General features: G+C 46.6%; 2 protein-coding genes across 2 annotated transcripts in view; one reads left to right on the forward strand and one right to left on the reverse strand.

Annotated features, from left to right (window-relative positions):
• The window catches only part of MYO1D (myosin ID), a 143,889-nt gene extending 127,999 nt beyond the window's left edge, over positions 1 to 15,890 (forward strand). The window contains exons 22-23 of the mRNA XM_078596413.1: positions 2,056 to 2,198; positions 14,528 to 15,890. Coding sequence (XP_078452539.1) covers positions 2,056 to 2,198; positions 14,528 to 14,681 — 297 coding nt within the window. The 3' untranslated portion in view covers positions 14,682 to 15,890. The remainder of the gene's footprint in view (positions 1 to 2,055; positions 2,199 to 14,527) is intronic.
• Positions 15,891 to 17,912: 2,022 nt separating this feature from the next.
• Positions 17,913 to 21,586, reverse strand: LOC144720009 (cyclin-dependent kinase 5 activator 1-like). The gene is made up of 2 exons (XM_078596427.1): positions 21,203 to 21,586; positions 17,913 to 20,380 (listed from the first exon to the last, which is right to left on the reverse strand). The coding sequence occupies exons 1-2, from the start codon at positions 21,506 to 21,508 to the stop codon at positions 19,727 to 19,729; spliced, it is 960 nt and encodes a 319-aa protein (XP_078452553.1). The 5' UTR covers positions 21,509 to 21,586; the 3' UTR covers positions 17,913 to 19,726.
• Between the last annotated feature and the right edge of the window lie 1,216 nt (positions 21,587 to 22,802).

Raw genomic sequence — 22,802 nt, forward strand, 5'->3', positions numbered from 1 at the left:
CCTCTCCCATCTCACTTCTCATCACAGCATAGAGTGAACTAGAATGTATTCTCTCAATAAAGTCTATTTTTTTAACAATTTAACAAATGACATCAGTAGAAAATTATAAGCTCACAAATCATGACTGTGCCAACGTTGTTTACGTACTGTAATTTGTTTCATGTCACAACTTCAAAATTGGATCATGATTTGCCTAAAATTGGATCATGCTCTGCCTATAAACTGAAAAACGGACTGTTTAGCTGGGGCCCCACGGTGTCCAGATGTCAACTACCTCGCCTGGATACACAGGAGGTCGTGGGTTCGATCCCGACCCTGATGCCTGCATATTTGGAGTTTGCATCATCTCCCCGTGGTGGCGTGGATTTTATTATGGGTCCTCCAGTTTTTCCTTCCCAATTTAGAAAAAAAAATTTGGCTGCAATAAATGTCCACGTGATAAGCCACTTCGTCGAGCTATCATATGCGGCCAAGTCGTCTCTGAAAAAAGAGCTAAATAACTTAGTGGGCGTTACCTGGTAAAATAAAAAGTGTAATAGTTTTAATAGTCAATTTGATTCTTCAAATTTACTTTGTCATGTTAAATGTTGCTCCTGTGCATTGCCGTGTATTTCTAAATGCATTTGAATCTCTCTCTGTTGGGGCTGGTGTGCACAACATCACAATTACATGCGTTTTTTGCAAGTTGAAACATTAATCCTGCCCGACACATTTACACGTGACAGATCTCGGTTTATAAATGTACTCAACAATTAGCGATGATTTATTCCACCTCAATCTCCCACTGATGTGTTGCCATCTGCCCAACTACCATCCACCTGTCATTATTATCACCCGTGCTCGTGGCCTTCAGAAGTCTCCGCACTGGATGAGCCTGTTGGCCGATTTTTGTATTGCACTTGCAGTAACGCGTATTCCGATTGGCCGCTTTTCTCAATTGACCTCTTCACCGTTAAGCGTTTGCAGTGATTTCCTTTTGCATAATTTGTACTTTGAATAACAGCAGTAGTAAGAATAATAGTTTGGAGTTACAGAGGCTTTGGCACAGATAGGACGGAAAATAAATTCCAAGTTTCTTCGATGCCTCTTTAGCCAGATTAGTGATGCGGCCATTGATTGATGCTCAAATGAAATTTTTGTGCCAGGCAGATACATTTTAATATCGCAAGGGGTTAACGTTTAATGTTGTTGAATTGTGCTTGGGAACTGGTGGTAAATTGTTAAAAATATATTAAGCTTGTGCCAAATAGTGTTTTTGTTTATTCACATATTGCTGTTAATGCATTTTATCACCAACTGATACTTTACAGAATGTTGCTCAATTTCAATTAAAGGCTTAAATTGAATTCACATCCATGTACTCTAACCAATTTGAAAGTGTTCGATTAAATATGGCAACTCGTGCAAAATATCACTGTCACTTGACATGCGGTGGACCGTTATTTCACTGCTTACGTAGAATATCTTATTAACATCTTTTGAAGTATTGTCAAATAACCCTCACGAGCCACACGGCGTGGGAAGGCCCTCGTCCAGTAGTGGATTGAAAAAATTGCTGTACGTGAACACACGCACGTACATACACACTTCTGGTGCATAGTTATACCTGCGTACGCACGCGTGTCTGCGCGTGTGCCGGTACATTTGTACTTGTTGAAAGTGCACGTGTGTGTTTGCATGTGTATGTATGGGGAGCGGTAGTGCAGTGGCTAGCGCACAGCTGTACAAACCCGGTTGCTCGAATTTGATTCCCGCTCTCGACCAATGACAGTGACGAATATCTGAACTGGTCCGGAGCCTCCCCTAGATCGACTGAGCCTCAAATGAGTACCTGGTGTGGTGTGTAAACATCAGCACTGGGGAAACAAAGGACGCCGGGAGTGTTGCTGGCCACTCACCCCCACGTGTGCCGTGTCGCCTTAATAGTTGTTCGCGTACAGAACTCGCCCATACAGTCCGTTAAAGGCTATAACGTTGGTGGGTGCGCGTGCGTGTGTTTTGCATGGCACCGATTCTCATGGAACTCCTTCGCACTTCCTCCGTCCTTCCGCGCAGGTGACTGGGATGAGCGTCTCCTCAGGCCGGGACCAGTTGGTCATCTTCCACGTGAAGGGCTCCGACGACTTTGTCGTGTGCCTCAACCAGCCGTCGGAACGCGTGGGAGAGCTCGTGGGCACGCTGGCACACCACTTCAAGACGTGAGTGGCCGCCCGCCAGTTCACTCCCCAGTCGCCTCCGCTCTCCAGGCATCTCTCCACCTTTGCTTCTCGCTCGCTCCTTCTCTTCCTCTTTGCTCTCGCTCGCTCGGTCCGGCCTGCCTCCCCTGTGTTTATTCTACCCCTTCTCACTCTCTCAGCAGCAACAGAGTTTGTTTAACTGCCTATTTTTCCCCCCCGAAGCAGGTGTTGCAGAGGGCACAATGGGTGCACTGGAAAAGGGTCCCGGGAGCGGTCGGAAGCTTTTATCGAAAGCTGCAAACTGTGTAGAATGTAAACGCAGGTGACAATCGGCCTGTCCCAAGTGCTATTGGTGTTGCTGTTTGTTTACCGGCCATCTAATGGAGATCGCACAAAGTGCTGGCCGCCATATAAAGTGGGGGACATTAGCATCAATGCAACCCCTATGTCTACACCCAGCCATTTCATGATGCAGTGCTTTTGATGGGACGAATTTAGCTTTGTTTTTGCCCTTTAATAACCATCAGAGACAAGAGTGGTGGTACAGCAGATGGTGTGTTGCTTTATCAACATGACCCCCCGAGTTCGATTCCCGGCCATGGCTAACATCGGTGGCTAATGATATAGGAACCGATCCTGTACCCCCCCCCCCCCCCATTTGCACTACCTTTAGTAACTGGAAATAACCAGCATGGTGAAGTATGGAGAGATAACCCCCCCCCCCCCCAATGGCCTCGATATAGTGTGGGGAGGCCTTCATCCATTGGTGCATTTAGATTAGCAGAAATACATGTTTGATTCATATTTTAATTGCATCACCTGAAAGTGCAGTGCAGTGCAGCTCGAAGCTATCACCCCAGAAAAAGGATCCTTTGGGTTTGCTGCTCTTTTGCGTCGCCGTGGCAACGAGCCGGTGCTACCACAGAAAAAAGAAGACTGGCCGCTGTCCAATATTCGGGGAGTGCTAAGTGCGCGAGCCTATGAATGCCGATGCGCAATGTACAGTAGTTGCTGTGTCGAGATATATATTTTATTTTTTACACGTTCTATGGAGCATGCCGCGTTATTACGCGGCGTGCTCGATTGCCATGCCTCGTGCACCCGGCAAGCGCGATCTTTTGCCATCTCTTCAAACAAACGGGCGAACAACAACAACAAAATGTATTGCGTGCAAACGAGCTGCGGCGTTGTTGTACGCACGATAAGTGAGTGCTAATTGCAAAGCCGTTAACCCTGTACTGCCGCCGGACCTTATTTTGAGAGCAAGTTTGTGGGTACTGCCACCTCTTCCAACGCATCTGGTCAGGAGACCAGATGACTGCCGAGAGCTCTTGCCAGCAGTGGTGTTAGCAAGCACTTGCAGGGGCTGCACATTTATACTTTTTTTTCCACCGTCGTTTTACACGTGTTTTAGCACCCTTTGCTGGTTTGCTCATGCATCTTTGCAACATCATTAGCCAAACTTTTTAGTTTTGCTTTTGGATGCCAGAAATACTTTTACTTGTTTATTTCACATTGAACAAGGGAGCATTGATTTGAGGTGTTTTTTGGGGGGTCAGCTAGGCCTTGTGATAATCAAGTACTGGAGAAATATACAACTTGCCTTATTGATATCAACATGTGTTTTATACATTTTACAGGTTTATTGGGTGATACTGTATATTTTTACATATATTTTTCCACGTGTGGAATACTAAGCGTCAGTTTGTCCAGCTGTTATAGTGTCTTAAATAATAAACTAATTGCAATATATATTACATCCAGAATCTACACAGGTGTCTCTGTATTTAATCGCTGGATATAAGCTAGCCACGTGTTTTCTTCTGCTACTGCAGCGTCCTCCCACGCGCAAAAACACACTGTATATATTAACAAAACATCCCACGAAGAACATTTTTTTAAATATTGTTTAGGCTCTGTTAATGCGTTCCTGCTAAATAATAAAACAAAAAATCTGGAAATAGGCTGCACAATATCTTACCTCTACAGTGTGATATATAGAGGTTTGGTATTCTGGTCACGTGCCGTGGAGAGATTTCTTTATTTATTTCCCTTTCATTGATCAACCTAAGAGGTGGAGTAATGGGAAAGAGAAGAAGGCATGCCCCCGACCGAGATGACTCCAGGGTGGCGGGGAAATTACATTCCCAGGGACCATAGCAGACTGTGGTCTGACAAACGACGTTACTTACACCGGAACGTAATGTGACGGCATAAGCAGGTCAGCAAAGTGTGGAGATATCATTGGGCTGGGAAGATTAATTTGGATGCGTCAGTCATCCCGAGAGCACTGTCCGGCCTCATGTGCAAACGCCTGCGTATGAGAGGTTTCCAAATAGAGCGATTTGTATATCCTCAAGAAATATATCTTCCAGGTACTGAGGAGGTCTCTGCATGAAGATAATATCTATAACAGTGAAGGGTTTTTTTTCTGTTTGAATTTTTTTTTTAGCAGAATTGTCTCAGTAGCAGTATTTGAGAATTGAATATGGCTGCTCACTACTGAAATGCAATCATTTCAGATTTGTGGCAATATGCTAATCGTTTTTATTTTAATAATGCGGCTGTAGAAGGTGTGTGATGTGCCTTGTGCGCCGTTAATTCCGCCTTTTGGAAAATACTGCTTTGGAATATGTTGCGTGTGTGTAACACAGCATTGTTTTCGTTTACAGCCCTTTGTTATTCCGCTGCTGCATGAAGGTTTCCTCGCGCTGCGTTGGGATATGGGGATTGTTTGACCATACTTTACCCACGCTCGTCATCGCGGGTCGAGTGAAGTGACGGCTTGGACAAGAATCGAAAGTACACAGGTTTCTTGGTTCCTAGCGTATTGCGTCAATGACCATAGCACCACGCTATAAGCTGTAAAAAATCTATATCACATCCACAATCATTCGTCACACCTCAGTGCACTCCAACGGGGGTTCCCTGTGCTACATTCATGTGACCTGCCACGTTTGCTCGTGCTTTTTCATGAACACAAGACAATTGTAGCGTATTAAGCGGAACCTGTGCTCGTGAAAAGGTGATTCTAGCATATATATACTTTGCATTGATAATGTAAGTAATTCTATCCCACATCAGCTTTGTATTGATATTGGCAGTGATTCTATCCCACATCTGCTTTGTATTGATCATGTCAGTGATTCTATCCCTCATCTGCTTTGTATTGATCATGTCAGTGATTCTATCCCACATCTGCTTTGTATTGATCATGTCAGTGATTCTATCCCACATCTGCTTTGTATTGATAATGTCAGTGATTCTATCCCACATCTGCTTTGTATTGATCATGTCAGTGATTCTATCCCACATCTGCTTTGTATTGATATTGTCAGTGATTATATCCCACATCTGCTTTGTATTGATCCTCTGGTAGCCATACAGACTGTTAGTGCAAGTGCTGTTCGTGGCCACCGATGTCAAGTGCTAATGATTAAACAGCAGACATGCAATCTTTTAAGGCTGAGTCGACCTAAGTGAGGCCCAGGAACAGTTCAGATATTCATTACTGATGTTGGCCGTGAGTGGGAATCAAACTTGGGTCACCGGGTTCAAAGCTCAGTGCATGCTAACCGCTGCATGACCGCTCTCGCACAAGGGTTTTGTTATTATTATTTCCCTTCTCCATGAAATACAAATACAAAGATCCCCTGTATAGGCTTCACAGACTGTTGGGGCAAGTGATATTAGCGAGTACCTATGAAGGGGGTGGGTGAGCAGCAGTCTACCTAGTGATGACATGTACACATCACATCAGGTCTTCATTTGAGGCTGAGTCGACCTAGGGGAGGCCCAGAACCGGTTCAGATAATCGTCACTGGCGTTGGCCATGAGCGGGAATCGAACTTGGGTCACCAGGTTCATAGCGCAGCAAGCCGTTGCACTACCGCTTCCCACACCATGAGATACGTGCGCACACACACATACGGATTTCCACCTGCCCTGTGATGGAGAACTCATTTTGGAGCCATCAAGAGGAACCGTTGAACGAGATGCCCTCTCAGCCTTATCCCTCTTTCATTAGTGCGGCAGATTTATGACCCGAACTATCTGCTCCGTCCAGGGGGATAAATCTTCCTGCGGTGTCTCGCTCTCTCCCTGTGTTATTGGTGGGGTGGGCCGAGTGGTGAGGTGTCCAGGTGTCCAGGCGTTGGTGCCATGGGCTTGGGGTGAAGGGTCATGCAAGGTCGCTGATCAAGCCCTGCCTTCCAAGAGGAGGCTCACGTAATTTTACGTCTTGCGGTCGTTTCATTGAAATGCAATTAATTTGCAATTACGGCACTTGCCCATATTTTAATTAGCTTTTTTCTGATGATGACGAAAAATTTACAGAAAATATAGTTAATAATTAGTTTCAGTGCGTATTTTACACAACGAGCATTTTTTCTTTATATTGCTTGTAGATTCAATGTTTAAAAAATATATACTTGATGGGTTCTCGACGTGAAGTAATTTGGGTTAGATTTTTTTATTTATTCCTTTGCAAACCCCGTAAGTTTAGCGATCGACTAGTACATTACATAGGCAACTGATCAGTTCTGTAATTTCACTAAATATTATGACTCTTCTCCATTGGCAGTCTAGAGCCAGTGATGGAATTGCCACATGCCTTTGGCAGAGTCCGGTCTTTCCATGGTAAATCATGGTAACTACAAACTAACTATTTGTGTGTGCACATGTATAAAGATTGGTGGAAGTGATGGGGCAGTACACAGTGCACCGTGATCTGAGTTGAGATTTTGACATTAATTAATAACTCATGGATTTTTCCTTAAGCCCAAATGAATAATCTAAAAACAGTTATACATGATTATTCACGTGATTAATCCGAACACATACATTGAAACCTTGGATTGTGAGTAACTTGGTCTGCGAGTGTTTTGCAAGAAGAGCACATTTTTAAAAAATATATTAATTTGATAAACGAGCGAGGCCTTGCAATACGAGTAGTACGTGTATATGCTTTGTCTGCCGAGCGTCACGTGATCATAACTGATATACGAGTGCTTTGATATATGAGTGCTTTGGATTACAAACACGTTTCCGGAACGAATTATGCTCGCAATCCAATGTTTTACTGTATGTGTTCCAGCGCATCAGAAATCCACGTGATTGCCTCTACATTAGTGGTTTTTGGCATAGAGATCCACGGGAAATTGATATTTTAAAATTATCCTTGATTTTGTATTATCCGCGGCCGTCCTACCTGTCATTAGCGCGGATAATCGAGAGTCTGCTGTAATTTTATTTTACAAGGTAAGGCCCATTGATCTATATAGCTCTTTTTGATGAGGTCACAAATGATAGCTCAACAAAGTGCCTTGTCACGTCGAAATTTACAGCACCCAACAACTCTAACCGCATGTTTCTAAAATGTGGAGGGAAAAACCGAAGGACCCGGAGAAAAATCCACGCGGTCACAGGGAGAACACGCAAACTCCAAATATACAGGCCCCAGGGTTGGAATTGAACCCACGACCTCCTTCATACCAGGTGAGGCAGTTAACATCTCGCCACCGAGTTAAATCCCTGACTGCGGCTGACACGAGGCATGAGCGGTACCCTGAACTGGTCCCGGCCGTCTCCGTGTCTTTGCCAACCCGCACTGACCAGCGTGGCGATGTACCATCCAAACAAAAAAAGTCCTCGTGACCGACACGGCGTGGGAGCCTTCATTCAGCCGTGTGGATTGATCAAGACCCAGACACGTTATTGCTGTCACCACGTGCAGGATTGCTTGCTCATGTAACCAACATGTGCCAGCCTATAAGTCACGTGGGAGGGAGATTCCTTCCATCACAAAAGGGTGGTGCAGCACAGAAATCCCCAGCTGTAACTCTTATCCTTGCCAACACGGAGTGTTCCTGCCGATAAAGGTATTTAGCATAATAAACCAAAATAAACCAATTGTGTCCGTTGAATAAATAAAACCCACCACGAGCGCTTCTCTAATGTGCTGCAAAATGCCTGGGTCTAGTGTACACAAATTGCGCGTGGTTTCAGATATGAAAGTACTCAAGGCCCCCGAGTAGAGGTCTGCCCTTTGATGTACAAGGTGCCCTGCAGGTATGGCTGAGCCGTGTTATTTGAGTAATTTAACGTCAGTGCCGATGAAATAAGAATCCACAAACATTTTCACCATATTGCCGTTGCGGCATTTTCTCTCTCTGCCACAGATGTAGGAAATCCCCCCCCCCCCCGTGATATATTTTTTATGCTTCTAAGCCTGACGCAAGAGGTATACAAATACAATTTCTAAGGGGGTTTGTGCTGCGGTTTTGTTTTTTAACAAGTGTGGTCCTGTGCTCTGTGTGTTTTCAAGCTCGTGCATTCTCATGTTGTGTGCGCATCATGGGTGTAACGACGACTTCTCTTCGCCGATTAATGTCGACTTTTTGGTTTCACGATACGGCCACTGAACTGTGCGTATCAGAATCGCCATTTTGCGATTAATGGCAAATTATACGTAAACTATTATGCCAACGTCACGTTTAGGTTAAGGTGTGAACGTAAGCGTACAGACAATGTGGATATATTTTTTAAACACCAGTAAACTCCAGAAAAAATTAAGGTTCAGCGAAATCGCATCCCCAAATTGGTGACAATAAAATGTGCGAGGGATGTGTGTGCGTGTGCGTGCACAAGTGCGAATTGTTGCACCCAGTCTATATACGCGAGTGTTTCCACTTCCCTTCCTATATGTGTTTTTTGATCGACCTATTTTCGGTGATGCGTACAGTAAAAAAGCGCACGTCGTTGACTGGGGCATGGCAAAACATGTGGAGCCTTGCAGAAGGGTACATTTTTCGCGTCTTGTGCGCTGTGCATAACTGCCCCAATTCATCGTCCCGCCATTGTGCACTCTCGCATTATCCGTGCGGCGTAATGCACAGATTGATGAACACGTAAATAAGTAAAAACGGAGCCCTGCCCCTGTGCAAATGAATAACACCGGGTCAAATTGAGCACATATCCCACACGAAATTGCCTAATTAAAGAGTGGCCAGTCAATTATGCACGGCGTCAGTTCCATTCGTCGTCGCATGCCCATTCTGCCGTTCATGTTTGTGAATAATTTCGGCTTAATATGAGCCACAGCGGCGCTCATACACACAATACATATATTTATTTTTTATCCTTGCGTGTGGTTGTCATGGAGATGGAGGTTGGGTCCCTTGGCTGATGTTGCCGTGGCAACTGTCGCTAGCGGCTACAGCTCGGGATCTTACTCGTGTAATTACCTTCTCTGCCCTTTATTTAATTTTAGGGTTCCCTTATTTCCTGTATAATTTTTTTCCAGTTATTGAACAGCAACAGTGGTAATCCCGCAATATCTTAATGGCGTAATTGATCATACACATTTTATGTTTTTTTTTATAATGAGGCCGTAAATATTGTGTGCACATGTGTATCCATTTACTCGTGCTTTCAAAAAGTGATTATTTTAACTGCTGTGCCGTTATAAACAAAAAAAAACGACGCCAACCTGCACTGACCAGCTGACTAGTACGGTGAAGTATGGTCAAATGAGCACGATGACCAGCAACGCATTGGGGAGACCGTCTCTTTCGTAATTTCTTGTCAACTCAACTCAACTGACAATACTTCGCCTGGAATTTCGAGTGCAAACATTAAACGGGTGAATAATTACATTGACCGTATTTTATCTATGTGCTTTAATTGGTTGTGGATGCATTTCCTTTAATTAAAGGTAACATTTTAAGCCTCAACAATTAAATATCACATTGTACATTGTAATATAATATACATTTTCATGTAAAATATACCATCGTTGGGTGTGTGTGGTAGCTTACAACTTTTGTTTCCAAATTACACTCAGTGTGCTCTCTGCATGATGTCGTAAACTCTCAAAGCTAGCAGTGGACCACCTTGTGTCGCAGAACAGCCTAGGAAGATGATGTCACGTGCCCACTTTTTAAGTCAATTCAACATCGCTGGGCGATGGTGCACGCCTGTTGACACCAGGGTTTGTGGATCACGCAGACGTTGTGAAACGCCCTTCCCGTGGTCATTGACGTGCTATACCCTGGCTTTGTTGTCCTTACTCCGCACCTCCGATTAGCACGGTTGGCTACGTACGGTGTGTAAGAAGTTCAACGTACGTACATACATTGCCAAGCGAAGGCAGTGCAGCAAATGTGGACTCCACCTGTTCCATCTGTTCGGGTTTACTCTGGATGCTCCAGTTTCTTCCCACATGTATGAATGGTCATAAATAGGCTTAAAAACATCTGAATATACAGAGAACCGCAGAACTTGGGGGGTGAGGTAGAGCGGTGCGGGGGGAATATAGCGCCAGCTCATTGCCTCAGTGGTTCTTTCTTTTCGAGAGCGAGTGCCGTTTAATTACAAGCTGAATTTCTTTTAATATATAATAGGTTTATGCACACCAGGGACACAAATTTGATGTGCCCTGCAAAGTGTGTTCCAGCTGTCAATGAAACGATGTATTTTTAATGCTCAGAGCTGGAATGAACAAAGTAAGTGATTGGTTAAAAAAAGACTTTACCCTTTATGGCATAAAGCTTGCGTTAAGATATAAAACACCAAATAGACAACTATTACAAGGTATCAAGTTTGCGTTAACCACACATACTTGTGGCAAAACATGCAAACAAATATGCTTTGAAAATGTATAAACTATAAAAAAAAATATTTTACCAAGCAATGCCTACTGAGCTATATAGATAGCTCTTTTCACATGTGACCTGGCCACAAATGATAGCTCAAAATGTGGAAGGAAAAACCGGAGGACCCAGACAAAAATGTGCGTTATCATGAGGAGAACACGCAAACTAGAAATATACAGCAGGCTTCAGGGTCGGGATTGATCCCACGACCTCCTGTATACCAGGCGAGGTGGTTAACATCTCGCCACTGTGGCGCCCCGCTGATTGGCCTACACCAGTGACAGTCTATTTTTTTTATCTTCATACTGGAAAAAGGGTCCCCATAGAATCAAAGTGATTGGTGTCTGGACTAGGAAGATCCACTCACTCAAAGCACAATCTTGAGTGGCTCCGGCTCAGCACTTGTGAGGTTGTTAAAGATTGTATCTTTGTTGCACTCTTCTGACTTCTCTCTCCCTTTGTCTGCCGATAAGAATGGCCATTGTGTGTGTATATAGTTTTACTCGTTTGTGTATAATTGTATAATTTTCGCTTACAACGGCAGTGCTCGCCAGTAAGTGCTCTCTGCTAACAAATTTTGAGCCCGACAGCCAATGTTTCCACTCTATGATCCCACTTAAATTAAGATAAAGGACAAATAAATTAAATGCACTTACTTATGCATATTTGTGTTTAGGCTCAATTTCCATCGCGGGATTTGTATAATGGACTTACAATTTGCGAGGACTGTATGCCAATCATTTACAGCCTCTGTCAGTTTGTGATTTTGCAAAAAAAATTTGTGTAAAAAGTCGCCTGCCTCAATAAAACCAATTAACGGGGGGCATATCACCAAGGCGACGGCTCTGGCACCGTCTCCTCACGATTTGAATCTCTTCTTGGTTCAGACCTGTTCTTCACCTGAGGACGGCTGCTTGCGTTGTGGCCGAAACGTCGTGAGAATTATTTTATTATGTTTTATTTTATTATTTTATTATTTCCATTCTACGTGACTTTACCGAAAGAACCAAGAAGATGAATCCCTGCAGTCACGAAAGCTTTAAATCGAAAGATTTGAATCTCGTTTCTAAGTCTGCGTACGTGCCGGCAGTGTTGTCACACTAAGCCTTTGGGAGGTGTGTGCTTGTGTCGCGTAGACCCGCTCAACCCGTGTCCCCGTGGCACGTCGCGCGTCTCTCGTTGAGGGCCTTGGAGAGGGATGAGGGATTTGTTTGTCCACCGTTTGTCCGTTGAGGCATGAGCCGCCCAGGCATACGGGGACGATGGTGGTTAACGCACGCGGCCTGTAATGCGGTACCGCGGAGGCAGCGAGGGGTCGGTGGATCACCGCACAAATGTTATGGAACTCCCTTCCATTGAACGTCGAGGTGGTTCCTGAGCATGGCTCGCCAGAAGGCGGTACAGCAAGTGCCCGACTAATTTCCACCCATCCCATCTGTATGGGATGGAGCGTTGCCTCCCCTCGCACGCGAGGGTTTTCTCCCGAGTACTCGGGTTTCCTCACGCACGTATAAACACTCAATTAATTTGCTGAAAACATCTTAATTTATACGCGCGCCTTCGTGAGTTGCAGTTGCATAATTGACGCCGCTATATACAAACAAAACATTATCTGCATTATTATAGGTGGAGAGAGATGGGATGGGCGGGGGGAAGGGGAGGGGTGGGTGCAGGAGAAGGAATGGGGGATGGAGGCACCGCACGGACAGCTGGAATCATGGGGACCCTGTCTGGGTTTGGCCCAGGGAGATTACTCAAGGTGACGGGCATGCGGATTAGAGTGTAAATCTGGCGTTGTATGAACTACACAGATTTTGAAAGGCATCCAGCTGAGTCTATTAGAATAATTAGCAGCATTTGTCCAGACGTGTTCAGGCTTGTTATAATTGGGCGCAATAATTGAAATGGCATCTATTTTTCATTATTATTTTAAAAGTCATTGCCATTGCAGTGTTTTAACTGAATGTTGATTGGGTGGCTTGGTGGCCTAGAGGTTCACGTTCTTACCTCTCAAGTCCAGGGATGGTTCAATTCCAGCCTAAACGGCCCAATTATGCGCAACTAACACGTTAGCGGTGTAAGTGGCTCCAAGGGACGTTGTTTGCAAAGATCATCGATTGCCGGTAATTTGTAAAATTATCCACCTGCCCTTCGTTACTGGACCACCCTTTCCCTGATGGCTCGAGCTCCGAGGCTGCGAAGGGTACTCCGTGTACCAGCAACAAACGATGCACTTCAAGCAGTGGAGCGACAAGATGGGAGGTGACTCATACCTTGTCCCAGTGGCCACAGGGAGCCGGGGGATGGTTTACGGAGACACTTCAAAACAAGGGTAGCACAAAGCAGCACGTTTAACCTATTGGCTGACTGTAGGCAAGGCGAGTTGTTGTTATTGGCAATGCTTGGGTGCTGTAAAAGTGCCCTGTTATGTTAAGTCGCCTACCAGTTTTCTTAAAGTATTTTTTTGACGTTTCTAAGATGTCTAGCGCCTCAAAAATCCTTCGGTAGAAAGTTGAACCATGAATTGTATGTTTTGTTGTTCTAAAATATGCTTTCCCCTTTCCTTTCCATTCGATCCCAAAACCCACGCCTGCCTGTACCTATACTGGCCATAAGCGCCCCTCTCTCACTTTCACGTCTTCCATTACCCTCACATCGCTTACCACTCGTCGCAGGTGGAGCGGTGGGTTGTTACACCTCTCGGGACTGTGGGAGGTGGTGATAGCTTGGGGGAAGGCCTTCATCCAGCGGCGGATTGATCGTGGTTGATGATGATGGACACTTTCTCTCGTCAGCTCATTTCACTACTTCTTGTGGTCACTCCTCACATTGATAAATTTATGGATGAATGTTTCTTTTTAGGCTCACGATACATGCAATACATTGTTCGGTTCGGGATCAATTGGTTAATATTTATGCAATTCACGTGCAAAATATGCTCACATGCATTTAGGCGAATAGAAAAAAAAGTGGTGAAACAAACAGTGCGAAACATGAGTGACGGGTAAATACCAACATGGTGGTATAAATAAGGCAGAAAATAACCTGCTTAAATTGGATTGCGACCCCGACTCCTGACAATTAATGAATCGCCAGAGGTGAAATGATCCTCATGGCGGTACCCCGGGGACCCAAATAATACAAAATGGCTGAAGCAATTAAATATTTTATTTCTGGGACACTTTTTTTTCCAGGGGTGTACTTAACTCCGCGACTGGGGTACCAATCAATCCGAAATCAGTGTTACTCCACGATGTCGAAACGCCAATCATTAGCATAAAAATCCGTTATCTAAAAATTATACTTTGAATAGTGCATCGTGTACAGCTCTTCGAGATGAGTCGATTGCTGCATCGCCGACCATCAACAGACTAAAAATGACTGCATCACGGACATTATTCGAGAGCCGGGGTACCGCCATAAGGTTCAATTGTCCCACATGTCCTTCGTCCGCACCTCTGATTAGCACGGTTAGCAACGAACAGTGCAAAATAAGTTCAGCATACGTACAACATCATACATTCAAATCTGACCTTGCTCCCTACATGCACCCCACATTTACTGGACCCCTCCTCCGTCAACCTCGTGGCCGCTCGCACACCCTCTCCTGCCAACGCCGGCTCTCAGCTCTTCTCCTTCCCTTGCCCTGCCGCCTGTCAAACCCCCACCATTGTGTCCGCTCCCCCGTGCCCGCAGGGAGAAGCGCCCGTTCCAGGTGAACGTCTTCGACGCCGCAGCGTGCACCATGGGAGGCAAGCGGAGGACGATCGCGCTGGAGACGTCGCCCGGGCAAGACCAGCCCGAGTTCCGCAAAAACGGCACAGGCCTTGTACTCCTGTGGGCCGGCTAGGCACCGCGGGGGCACTTGCGGTGGTGGGGGAAGGCTGGCGAGCGGGCGGGTGGGCGCGTGGTGGTTTTTACGTGACGCTGCATCCGAGCAGCGGGAGAGGATTTTGATCGAACCATTCCATTACTGTCGACAGCGCGGGAAATCAATGGGCAACAACTGGAAGGGAAACCGTTTAGGATTAGGGATCAATAGTTCTCAACTCTAGGCCTTGCTATACAATTCATTCCATGGCCCTTCTGGTATGCCAGTCTTTACTTCATTGCAGTCTAAAGTGTGCACTGTGCATTAAACGTGCCTGCCTGCCAGTTGTAGGAGTTTAGAGAAATGTGTTGTTGCACATAATGAGCACTCATGCCATTAGAAGCCGGAAGAGTTGAAACTACTTCGTCATTATATTACAATGCAACACAAGGGTGGGTTTCTAAACATTGCATATGTGTGTGTTACACGGTGTGGATAATTATTTGTAATATAAGAGGACATTTTATGGTGCCATATTTTTGGATAAATCAAATGGCAAATCAAACGTTAAGTTATAGCCAATTTTACAATGGCACATGTAACCGATGTTACTTGTTTGGAAGAACGTTGAGAGCAACGTTTCTCAACTTTGGTCTGTGCGACATCGCACAGTCCGCTCTTTCGTGATTGCTAACCTCTTGTATTCACATGCAAATTAAACCGCTGCACGCACCGTTTGCACCTGATGGTTGGCAATCACAGAAGGCTGTACCGTGTGCATGGGCGAGGATTGGAGAGTTTAAGAAACTCTGGTTTAGAGGAGTGGGTGGCAGGCGGTCAGCACCGCCCCAGTTTGTCTGAAGCCAGCTTGTGCTGCGTGCAAGTGGGATGTGAGAGAGGTGTGGACTGTTTTTTGTTTTTGCCAAATGTAATTGTTTAATGATCTCTCTAAAAACGGGGCAGTGCCCATGTTGAGCGTGTCGTCAGCCCTTTTAAAAAAACAGTTTGAATTTTTATGTTTTAATTTCATTATGAACTTAATACACACTTATGCTTTAACAGCACAGCTTTTATATATATATACTTATATATTCAAAATATCCAATATCAATACCAAAAGGAATGTTTGTTTATTATACATAGCATTTCGTTCGTGTATGTGACCTGTTTGGAGCAGAATTGGATGATAGTGTGTTGTGTGCCTTTTGTTATCATGCAGAATGGGACCAAATAAAGGTTATAACGTGATCACACAGCCTCCGTGAGATCTTCACCTGTGTACAGTGGCTGTCGTTGACGTGCGTTTTGTATCGTGGTTATTTTCAGCCAAGTCGTATTTCCCATTGAGCTTCTCTGGCATTTGCGATGTCTTCAAACAAATCAATACTTCTCACAAAATGGAAAAGTGCACAGGGGCTGTTGTTATTAAGCGTTGTTGTGTAAACGCGTGTTTGCCATGGACATTGTAAGTCGGAGGCAATGGATGTAATGTAAAGCTATGTTAGAATTTTTAATTCAATTTACGAAAACTAATTTATGGCAGAGGGGTTGTTTTGGATAAAGGGGGTCCCTTTAAAATGTCACTAAGTATACTGTTAATAATTAGTTATTTTAGCACAAGCTAAAATGTCTAATTGAAATAGCGTATAAGTAAATGTGACCAGCTTTGAGCCTGGGTAGCAATTAGATGGGTGACAACCATGCACAAACAGGGCTGCGGGGATATGTTCCGTGCGGAAAAATCCATTGTTGTTCTGTACTTCTATGCTTCCACATCTATGCTGTCCACCTTCACCCACCCGCACTGATCAGCATGGTTAATATTGGTAAAAAAAAACATGTCCATGTCCAACTCAACTGCGGTGTGCACTGCACGTGAGATGCGTTACGATTCACCTCCCGGCAATGCAGTGGATTGGCACGATTTAGATTATCGATTCTATTCAATAATCAATTTCTATTTTTATAAACATTGTGGTATATGTAGTGGCCACTGGTGGCTTCAGGGGTCAGGTGATGAACCAAACACATACAATGATAAAAAAACATTGACGGCGCCATCGTTTTCATGCACGTGTTGCGAGTGTAGGAATGCACATTTCTGGGTGGTGTAAAATTTACTTTTAAATGATCCAATGATATGTTTTGGCTGCCAACAGAACCTTTTTTTAAATTATGCTTGTTGATTCCAAAAAAGCTTCACTGACCGAGTCTAATTACTCAGTTTGAGGATAGCTGGCAGGTTCTCGCGGGAGTGGGCGATGATCGCCATGTGAAATCCCAATTGAGTAAATTGCAGGTAACATTTTCAAATTTGGCAAATTTGGACCATGACGATGGTACACAATGACATACTCTTGACATCCACTGTGAATCTTAACAGCCACTGTGAAGCACACGTAATACACCGCAACAATGACCAGGGTGGCTGCTGGATTCTGCTGGAACCTCTGCAACAAGCGGTGAATGTGCTCCGGCTAAAATGAAACTAAACGATTTTTATTTTACCAGGTAAGGGCCACCGAGCTATATCGCTTTTTTTCATAAGCGACCTGGCCACAAATGATCGCTCAGCGAAGTGGCTTATCACGTGCAAATTTATAGCAGCCAAAATATTCTAAACGCATGTTTCTAAATCTGGAGGGGAAAACCAGAGGACCCAGGGAAAAATCCATATGACCACGGGGAAAAGATGCAAACTCCAAATACACGGGCATCAGGGTCGAGATCGAACCCATCACCTGTATATCAGGCGAGGTGTTTAACATCTCACCACCGTGGCACCCATGTTACTAGGCCATGTTACTGCTGCTCTATGTCAAATTGCTTTTAACTGGGTAAATAGTATTCATAATAATTATTTCCAGCCCTTAATCAATCCACTGCTGGCTGGCAGCCTCCGTCATTGTTAGCCATGGAGTTGTTTGACCGTACTTTACCATGCTGGTCAATGCAGGAGCAAGTATAAACAATACAATATTCTCAGGTGTAATAGGTGTTCCAAATGTTGCACTCAACTAAAACAACCTTTACAATATGGAACCGTAGGCAATCTATAGTGGTGCACTTCACACATTTTCGGAGAGGGCGTGGGGCCCACTTTCGCCGAGAAGACATCATCAGTGTGAGGGTCGCCACACATTTGAGACCAGCATTGAGGTTTGACAGCACGATGATGGGGAGTGTTTTCACATTTGTGTATTGTCAATGAAGAACACTGCTATATTGCATGTACCTAGGCACTGTGTTAAAGCCATGCGAGCCACGCAATGGGTTTGTACTGTTTTATTGGCTTCTGTCGTGTCCAGTTTTAAAATTTGAATTAAACATCAGTATGTCCGTACACCAGCAATGGCAAATTATTATTGAATGCAACGGATCACTTACCACGGCGTAAACTAAATTGCACAGTCAATAAAAATATTCACATCTAATGGGTGTCACGTTTTCAAGAATAGCAGGTGCAATTAACATACAAAACAAATAAGATATGTATATATACACACACGCACGCCCACTGTCCTTGATAATTGGCACATCTTAGTTGTATACATTGGAGATTCCCAGTTGCGTCATTCGAATAATAATTATAACGAGAATGAACCGCGCGCACATTGATCCACCTTTGATTCATTTAAAATATAAAATATTAATAACCTGTGTGTTGAACACATATCTGTCATAAAAATACAATAAGTTAATATAGGTAGCCGAATGCATTCCAGCAATAGAATTACGAGTGCACAATCACTTACCACGACGGACACTGATCGCGTACAGCTGTACATAGAACTACAAAATAGAGCGGCGAGGGCCTGTGGCTGTGGCCACCAGCTGTAGGACTATTTTGGAGGAATTGACTTTTTGTTGTTGTAATCGAGCACTCTTGTTACAGCAAGTAATTGCGCATTCGATTGCAAATAATGGCAATAACAATAAGAATGTCACATGCTACACCAAACTGTTTGTAGTAATTTTTAAAATTATCTTATTGGGTCTGAGGCGGTGAGGCATTTCCCCAGTAATATTACCCATCAAAATTGGTCACGGGTCAATAATAGCCGTGCCGTCTGTTTTACAAAGTGTTTTAAGTGTGTGTGTGTGAGAGAGAGAGAGAAAACAACTACTGTACATTTAACTGCAACATAAAGTTCTCAGTAACATCTTTGCATCTTATGCCATTCGCCACCTTGCCTCGCATTTCAAATATATTTAACTTAACGCTCTTTTACAGCCTTCATGTGCCTGCTGCATTCAGTCTCCAGGCAAGCAGTCTCTATAAGATGCGTGACCGGGTGCTGTTCACATGTTGCACCCACGTGTTAAAAACAAAATCTAATATTGAAGCCACTCATTGGTGCATGCTGTGCACGTATAACTTGTGTATTGTGAATAGTACCAAAAGCTATCATCCACGACAGCAAAACATTAAAGAGAAGTCACGGTAAAATAAAAAAAATGCTAATTGGTTCTGTTGCAACATTTTTCCCCAATGTTTGCAGTCCCAGTCAGCCAATATTTTCGAAGCGTAATGAGGAACAATTAACGTCTGGTGTTTCGACTGCCCGGGCAATCACCACCCCTCATCCTCTCGTAATCCAAGCTGTCTGCCTCGTCACATGTTCTGAACCTTTTAATCAAACTGCTTTTGACTCACATCCTGCCTCGAAGCCATCAGAGGACAGCTGAAGAACACAAGCTTCAAACGGATTAAAAATTATGAATGCAAAAAAAAAGATGAAGTTAAGGTTCCAATCCCGTGGAAAACGCATGCGGTCTGAAACATGCACCTTAAACTCACTGATATATTGTTTTCCTAAAGACTTCTGCAAGCTCATCAGGGGCCAGCTAACTGAAACTCCAGCATCAGACCCCACTTTAGTGGCGGCAGCGGTAGCATCAGCAGCGTGTCTGGGAGGCGTCGTCGTCGTCGTCAGCGGACGGCCGAGCGAACAGTGGCCCAAGATCTGGCCTTGAACGAGGGAAGTCTCTTTCCTCTCTCCGTCTGGAGCGGTCCTCGGGCTACGCATACTTTGCGTGCAATAGGTGACGTGGGCCGTGGCCTTGAGCTCGTGACCTCGCGGCTATCGGTCCAGGTGGAAGCTCCAGTGGGGCATGCCCTCCCGCGCGCCCTCTTCCTTCAGCTCGGAGAACACCTGCGTGAAATAGTGCGGGTCGGCGTTCAGGCGCAGCATCTTGGCGCTCATGAGCTGAATGATGCGCAGGCATCGCTCCCAGAAGGCGTCCCGGCTGCTCTCCACGAGGAACGGCTTGAGCGGGTACGAGATCTCGTTGCCCATGTAGGAGTAGGACAGGTAGAGGCAGGTGAGCAGCGCGGCTCGCAGCTCATGCTCGCTGCCCGTGTGCGCGCTCACCGCCTCGCGGCACAGCAGGTAGACGAAGACCACGTTGGCGGGCGTCACGAACGCCTGGTCCTGCCAGCCCTGCAGCAGCAGGGACCGGTCGACGGCGCGCAGCCACAGGCCCGGCTCCGACGGGGACAGGTGGCGCAGGCGGGAACAGCGACGGCACAGGAACTCGCCCAGGCATTTGAGCAGCTCCGAGGTGGAGGCTTGAACGACGACGCGGCGAGGCGGGCTGCGGCTCTGCTGCACCAGCGCTTGTTGGCCCTTTCTTCCTCCCGACAGCACTTGCTGCTGCTGTTGTTGTTGCTGCTGCTGATGCTGAGGCTGCTGCTGCTGCTGCTGCGGCTGTTTTTTGGTACAGCTGAGCGCCGGCTGCAATGGAATGGAGGAGGATGGAATGAATAAAATCACTCTCTGCTGCTCGCTGCGTCCCACACACTTCCCCATTCATTTACGTCTGGAATCGGACGCGCACGTTTTTTGTAAGCACTCGGTTAATTAACTGCGTCGTCGTTTTAAAGAAGGCGGCGTGCTGGAAACGTAAGCTGCGGCGTTTAAATGCCGCAAAAAAACCCCATCAGAAACAACGATCCAATCAAACGAATCCCAAATAAAGGCCATAATTCGTACGTGTGTGTCCCTTCCCATGTCTATATTATGGCTGCCGAGGTTAACGCTTGCGCTTTGAGCTTGGCAAGGCAAACGGTTGTCATGACCCATATCAAACAATCTGACATGTGCGGATAGAGTCTGGGGCTTGGCAATCACGTCCATCTGTCCGTCTGTCTGTCTCTATGTTGTCCGTGCATGCAGTCACGTAGCGGTTCGCGCGCTACGCTACGAACCCGGCCACCCGAGTTCGATTCCCTCTCACGGCCAACACCAGCGACGCATATCAGAACTCGTCGTGGGCCTCCCTCTAGGTCGACCCAGCCTCAAATGAGTATCCGGTGTGGTGTGTAAAATCATCGCCACTCGGGAGACAAAGACGGCCGGGCGTGGTGCTGGCCAGCCGGCTTTCACAGGAGGCTTGCTAACACCAATTGCCGCAACAGCCTGTTCAGGCTACACGGGGGATCTTTGTCTTTTACGCGTGCACACGTGAGACATTGGGTGTCATGTACGCGCGTTCTGGATGAACGCAGAGCTGTGTGCTGCTGGTGATGATGGTGGTGGTGATGATGATGATGTTACCTGGGGCGGCTGGCAGTACGCGCTGAGGTTGGCGCACGAGTACGACTTGGGGAGATTCTCGGCGTGCTTCTGAGTCGAGCTCTCCTGGTTGGGGTTCACCTTGGTGGCGCTCTTCTTCCTCGTCGAGGCGGCCACCAGGCGCTTCCAGGTGAGCGCCGAGATGAGGATGGAGTGGCGTTTGAGACCCTTGCCGTCCTTGGAGTTCTTGCTGTTCTGCACCGCGGTGTAGTGTGCAACCGAGCCATGGCCGTCGTCGAAGAAGCGACCTTTCCGACCCGAGGGTGACAGCGAGAGCACGGTGCCCATGTCTTCCGCGGGGTCCTCCTCGCCGCGGCGACGAACGGAGGAGGGACGAGGGGGAATTCCTCCCAGCCGCACGCGCAGTCCGTGGCAACCACCACCACCACCACCCTGCCAGTCGCCACCCCCCACCGCCGCACCCCACGTCGCAGCCACCCACCTGCAACTCCCCTCTCAGCCACCCACCTGCAACTCCCCTCTCAGCCACCTACCTCCAACTCCCCTCTCAGCCACCTACCTCCAACTCCCCTCTCAGCCACCTACCTCCAACTCCCCTCTCAGCCACCTACCTCCAACTCCCCTCTCAGCCACCTACCTCCAACTCCCCTCTCAGCCACCTACCTCCAACTCCCCTCTCAGCCACCCACCTGCAACTCCCCTCTCAGCCACCTACCTCTAACTCCCCTCTCAGCCACCTACCTCCAACTCCCCTCTCAGCCACCTACCTCCAACTCCCCTCTCAGCCACCTACCTCCAACTCCCCTCTCAGCTACCTACCTCCAACTCCCCTCTCAGCTACCTACCTCCAACTCCCTTCTCAGCTACCCACGTCCAACTCCCCTCTCAGCTACCTACCTCCAACTCCCCTCTCAGCCACCTACCTCCAACTCGCCTCTCAGCCACCTGCCTCCAACTCCCCTCTCAGCCACCCACCTCCAACTCGCCTCTCAGCCACCCGCCTCCAACTCCCCTCTCAGTCACCTACCTCCAACTCCCCTCTCAGTCACCTACCTCCAACTCCCCTCTCAGCCACCCACCTCCAACTCCCCTCTCAGCCACCCACCTCCAACTCGCCTCTCAGCCACCCGCCTCCAACTCCCCTCTCAGCCACCCGCCTCCAACTCCCCTCTCAGCCCACCTACCTCCAACTCCCCTCTCAGTCACCTACCTCCAACTCCCCTCTCAGCCACCCACCTCCAACTCGCCTCTCAGCCACCCACCTCCAACTCGCCTCTCAGCCACCCGCCTCCAACTCCCCTCTCAGCCACCCGCCTCCAACTCCCCTCTCAGCCACCCGCCTCCAACTCCCCTCTCAGCCCACCTACCTCCAACTCCCCTCTCAGCCACCTACCTCCAACTAGCCTCTCAGCCCACCTACCTCCAACTCCCCTCTCAGCCACCTACCTCTAACTAGCCTCTCAGCCCACCTACCTCCAACTCCCCTCTCAGCCACCTACCTCCAACTACCCTCTCAGCCATCCACCAACGCCAATCAGCGATCGATATCCAACTACCACCACCACCTTCTTTCTCCTCCCCTTCACGTAAAATGAATCTCGAGCAGCTGAGATTTCAAAAT

The sequence above is a fragment of the Lampetra planeri genome, chromosome 1 (genome assembly GCF_965212315.1).
Source record: "Lampetra planeri chromosome 1, kcLamPlan1.2.h2, whole genome shotgun sequence".
NCBI classification, from domain to species: Eukaryota; Metazoa; Chordata; class Hyperoartia; order Petromyzontiformes; family Petromyzontidae; genus Lampetra; species Lampetra planeri.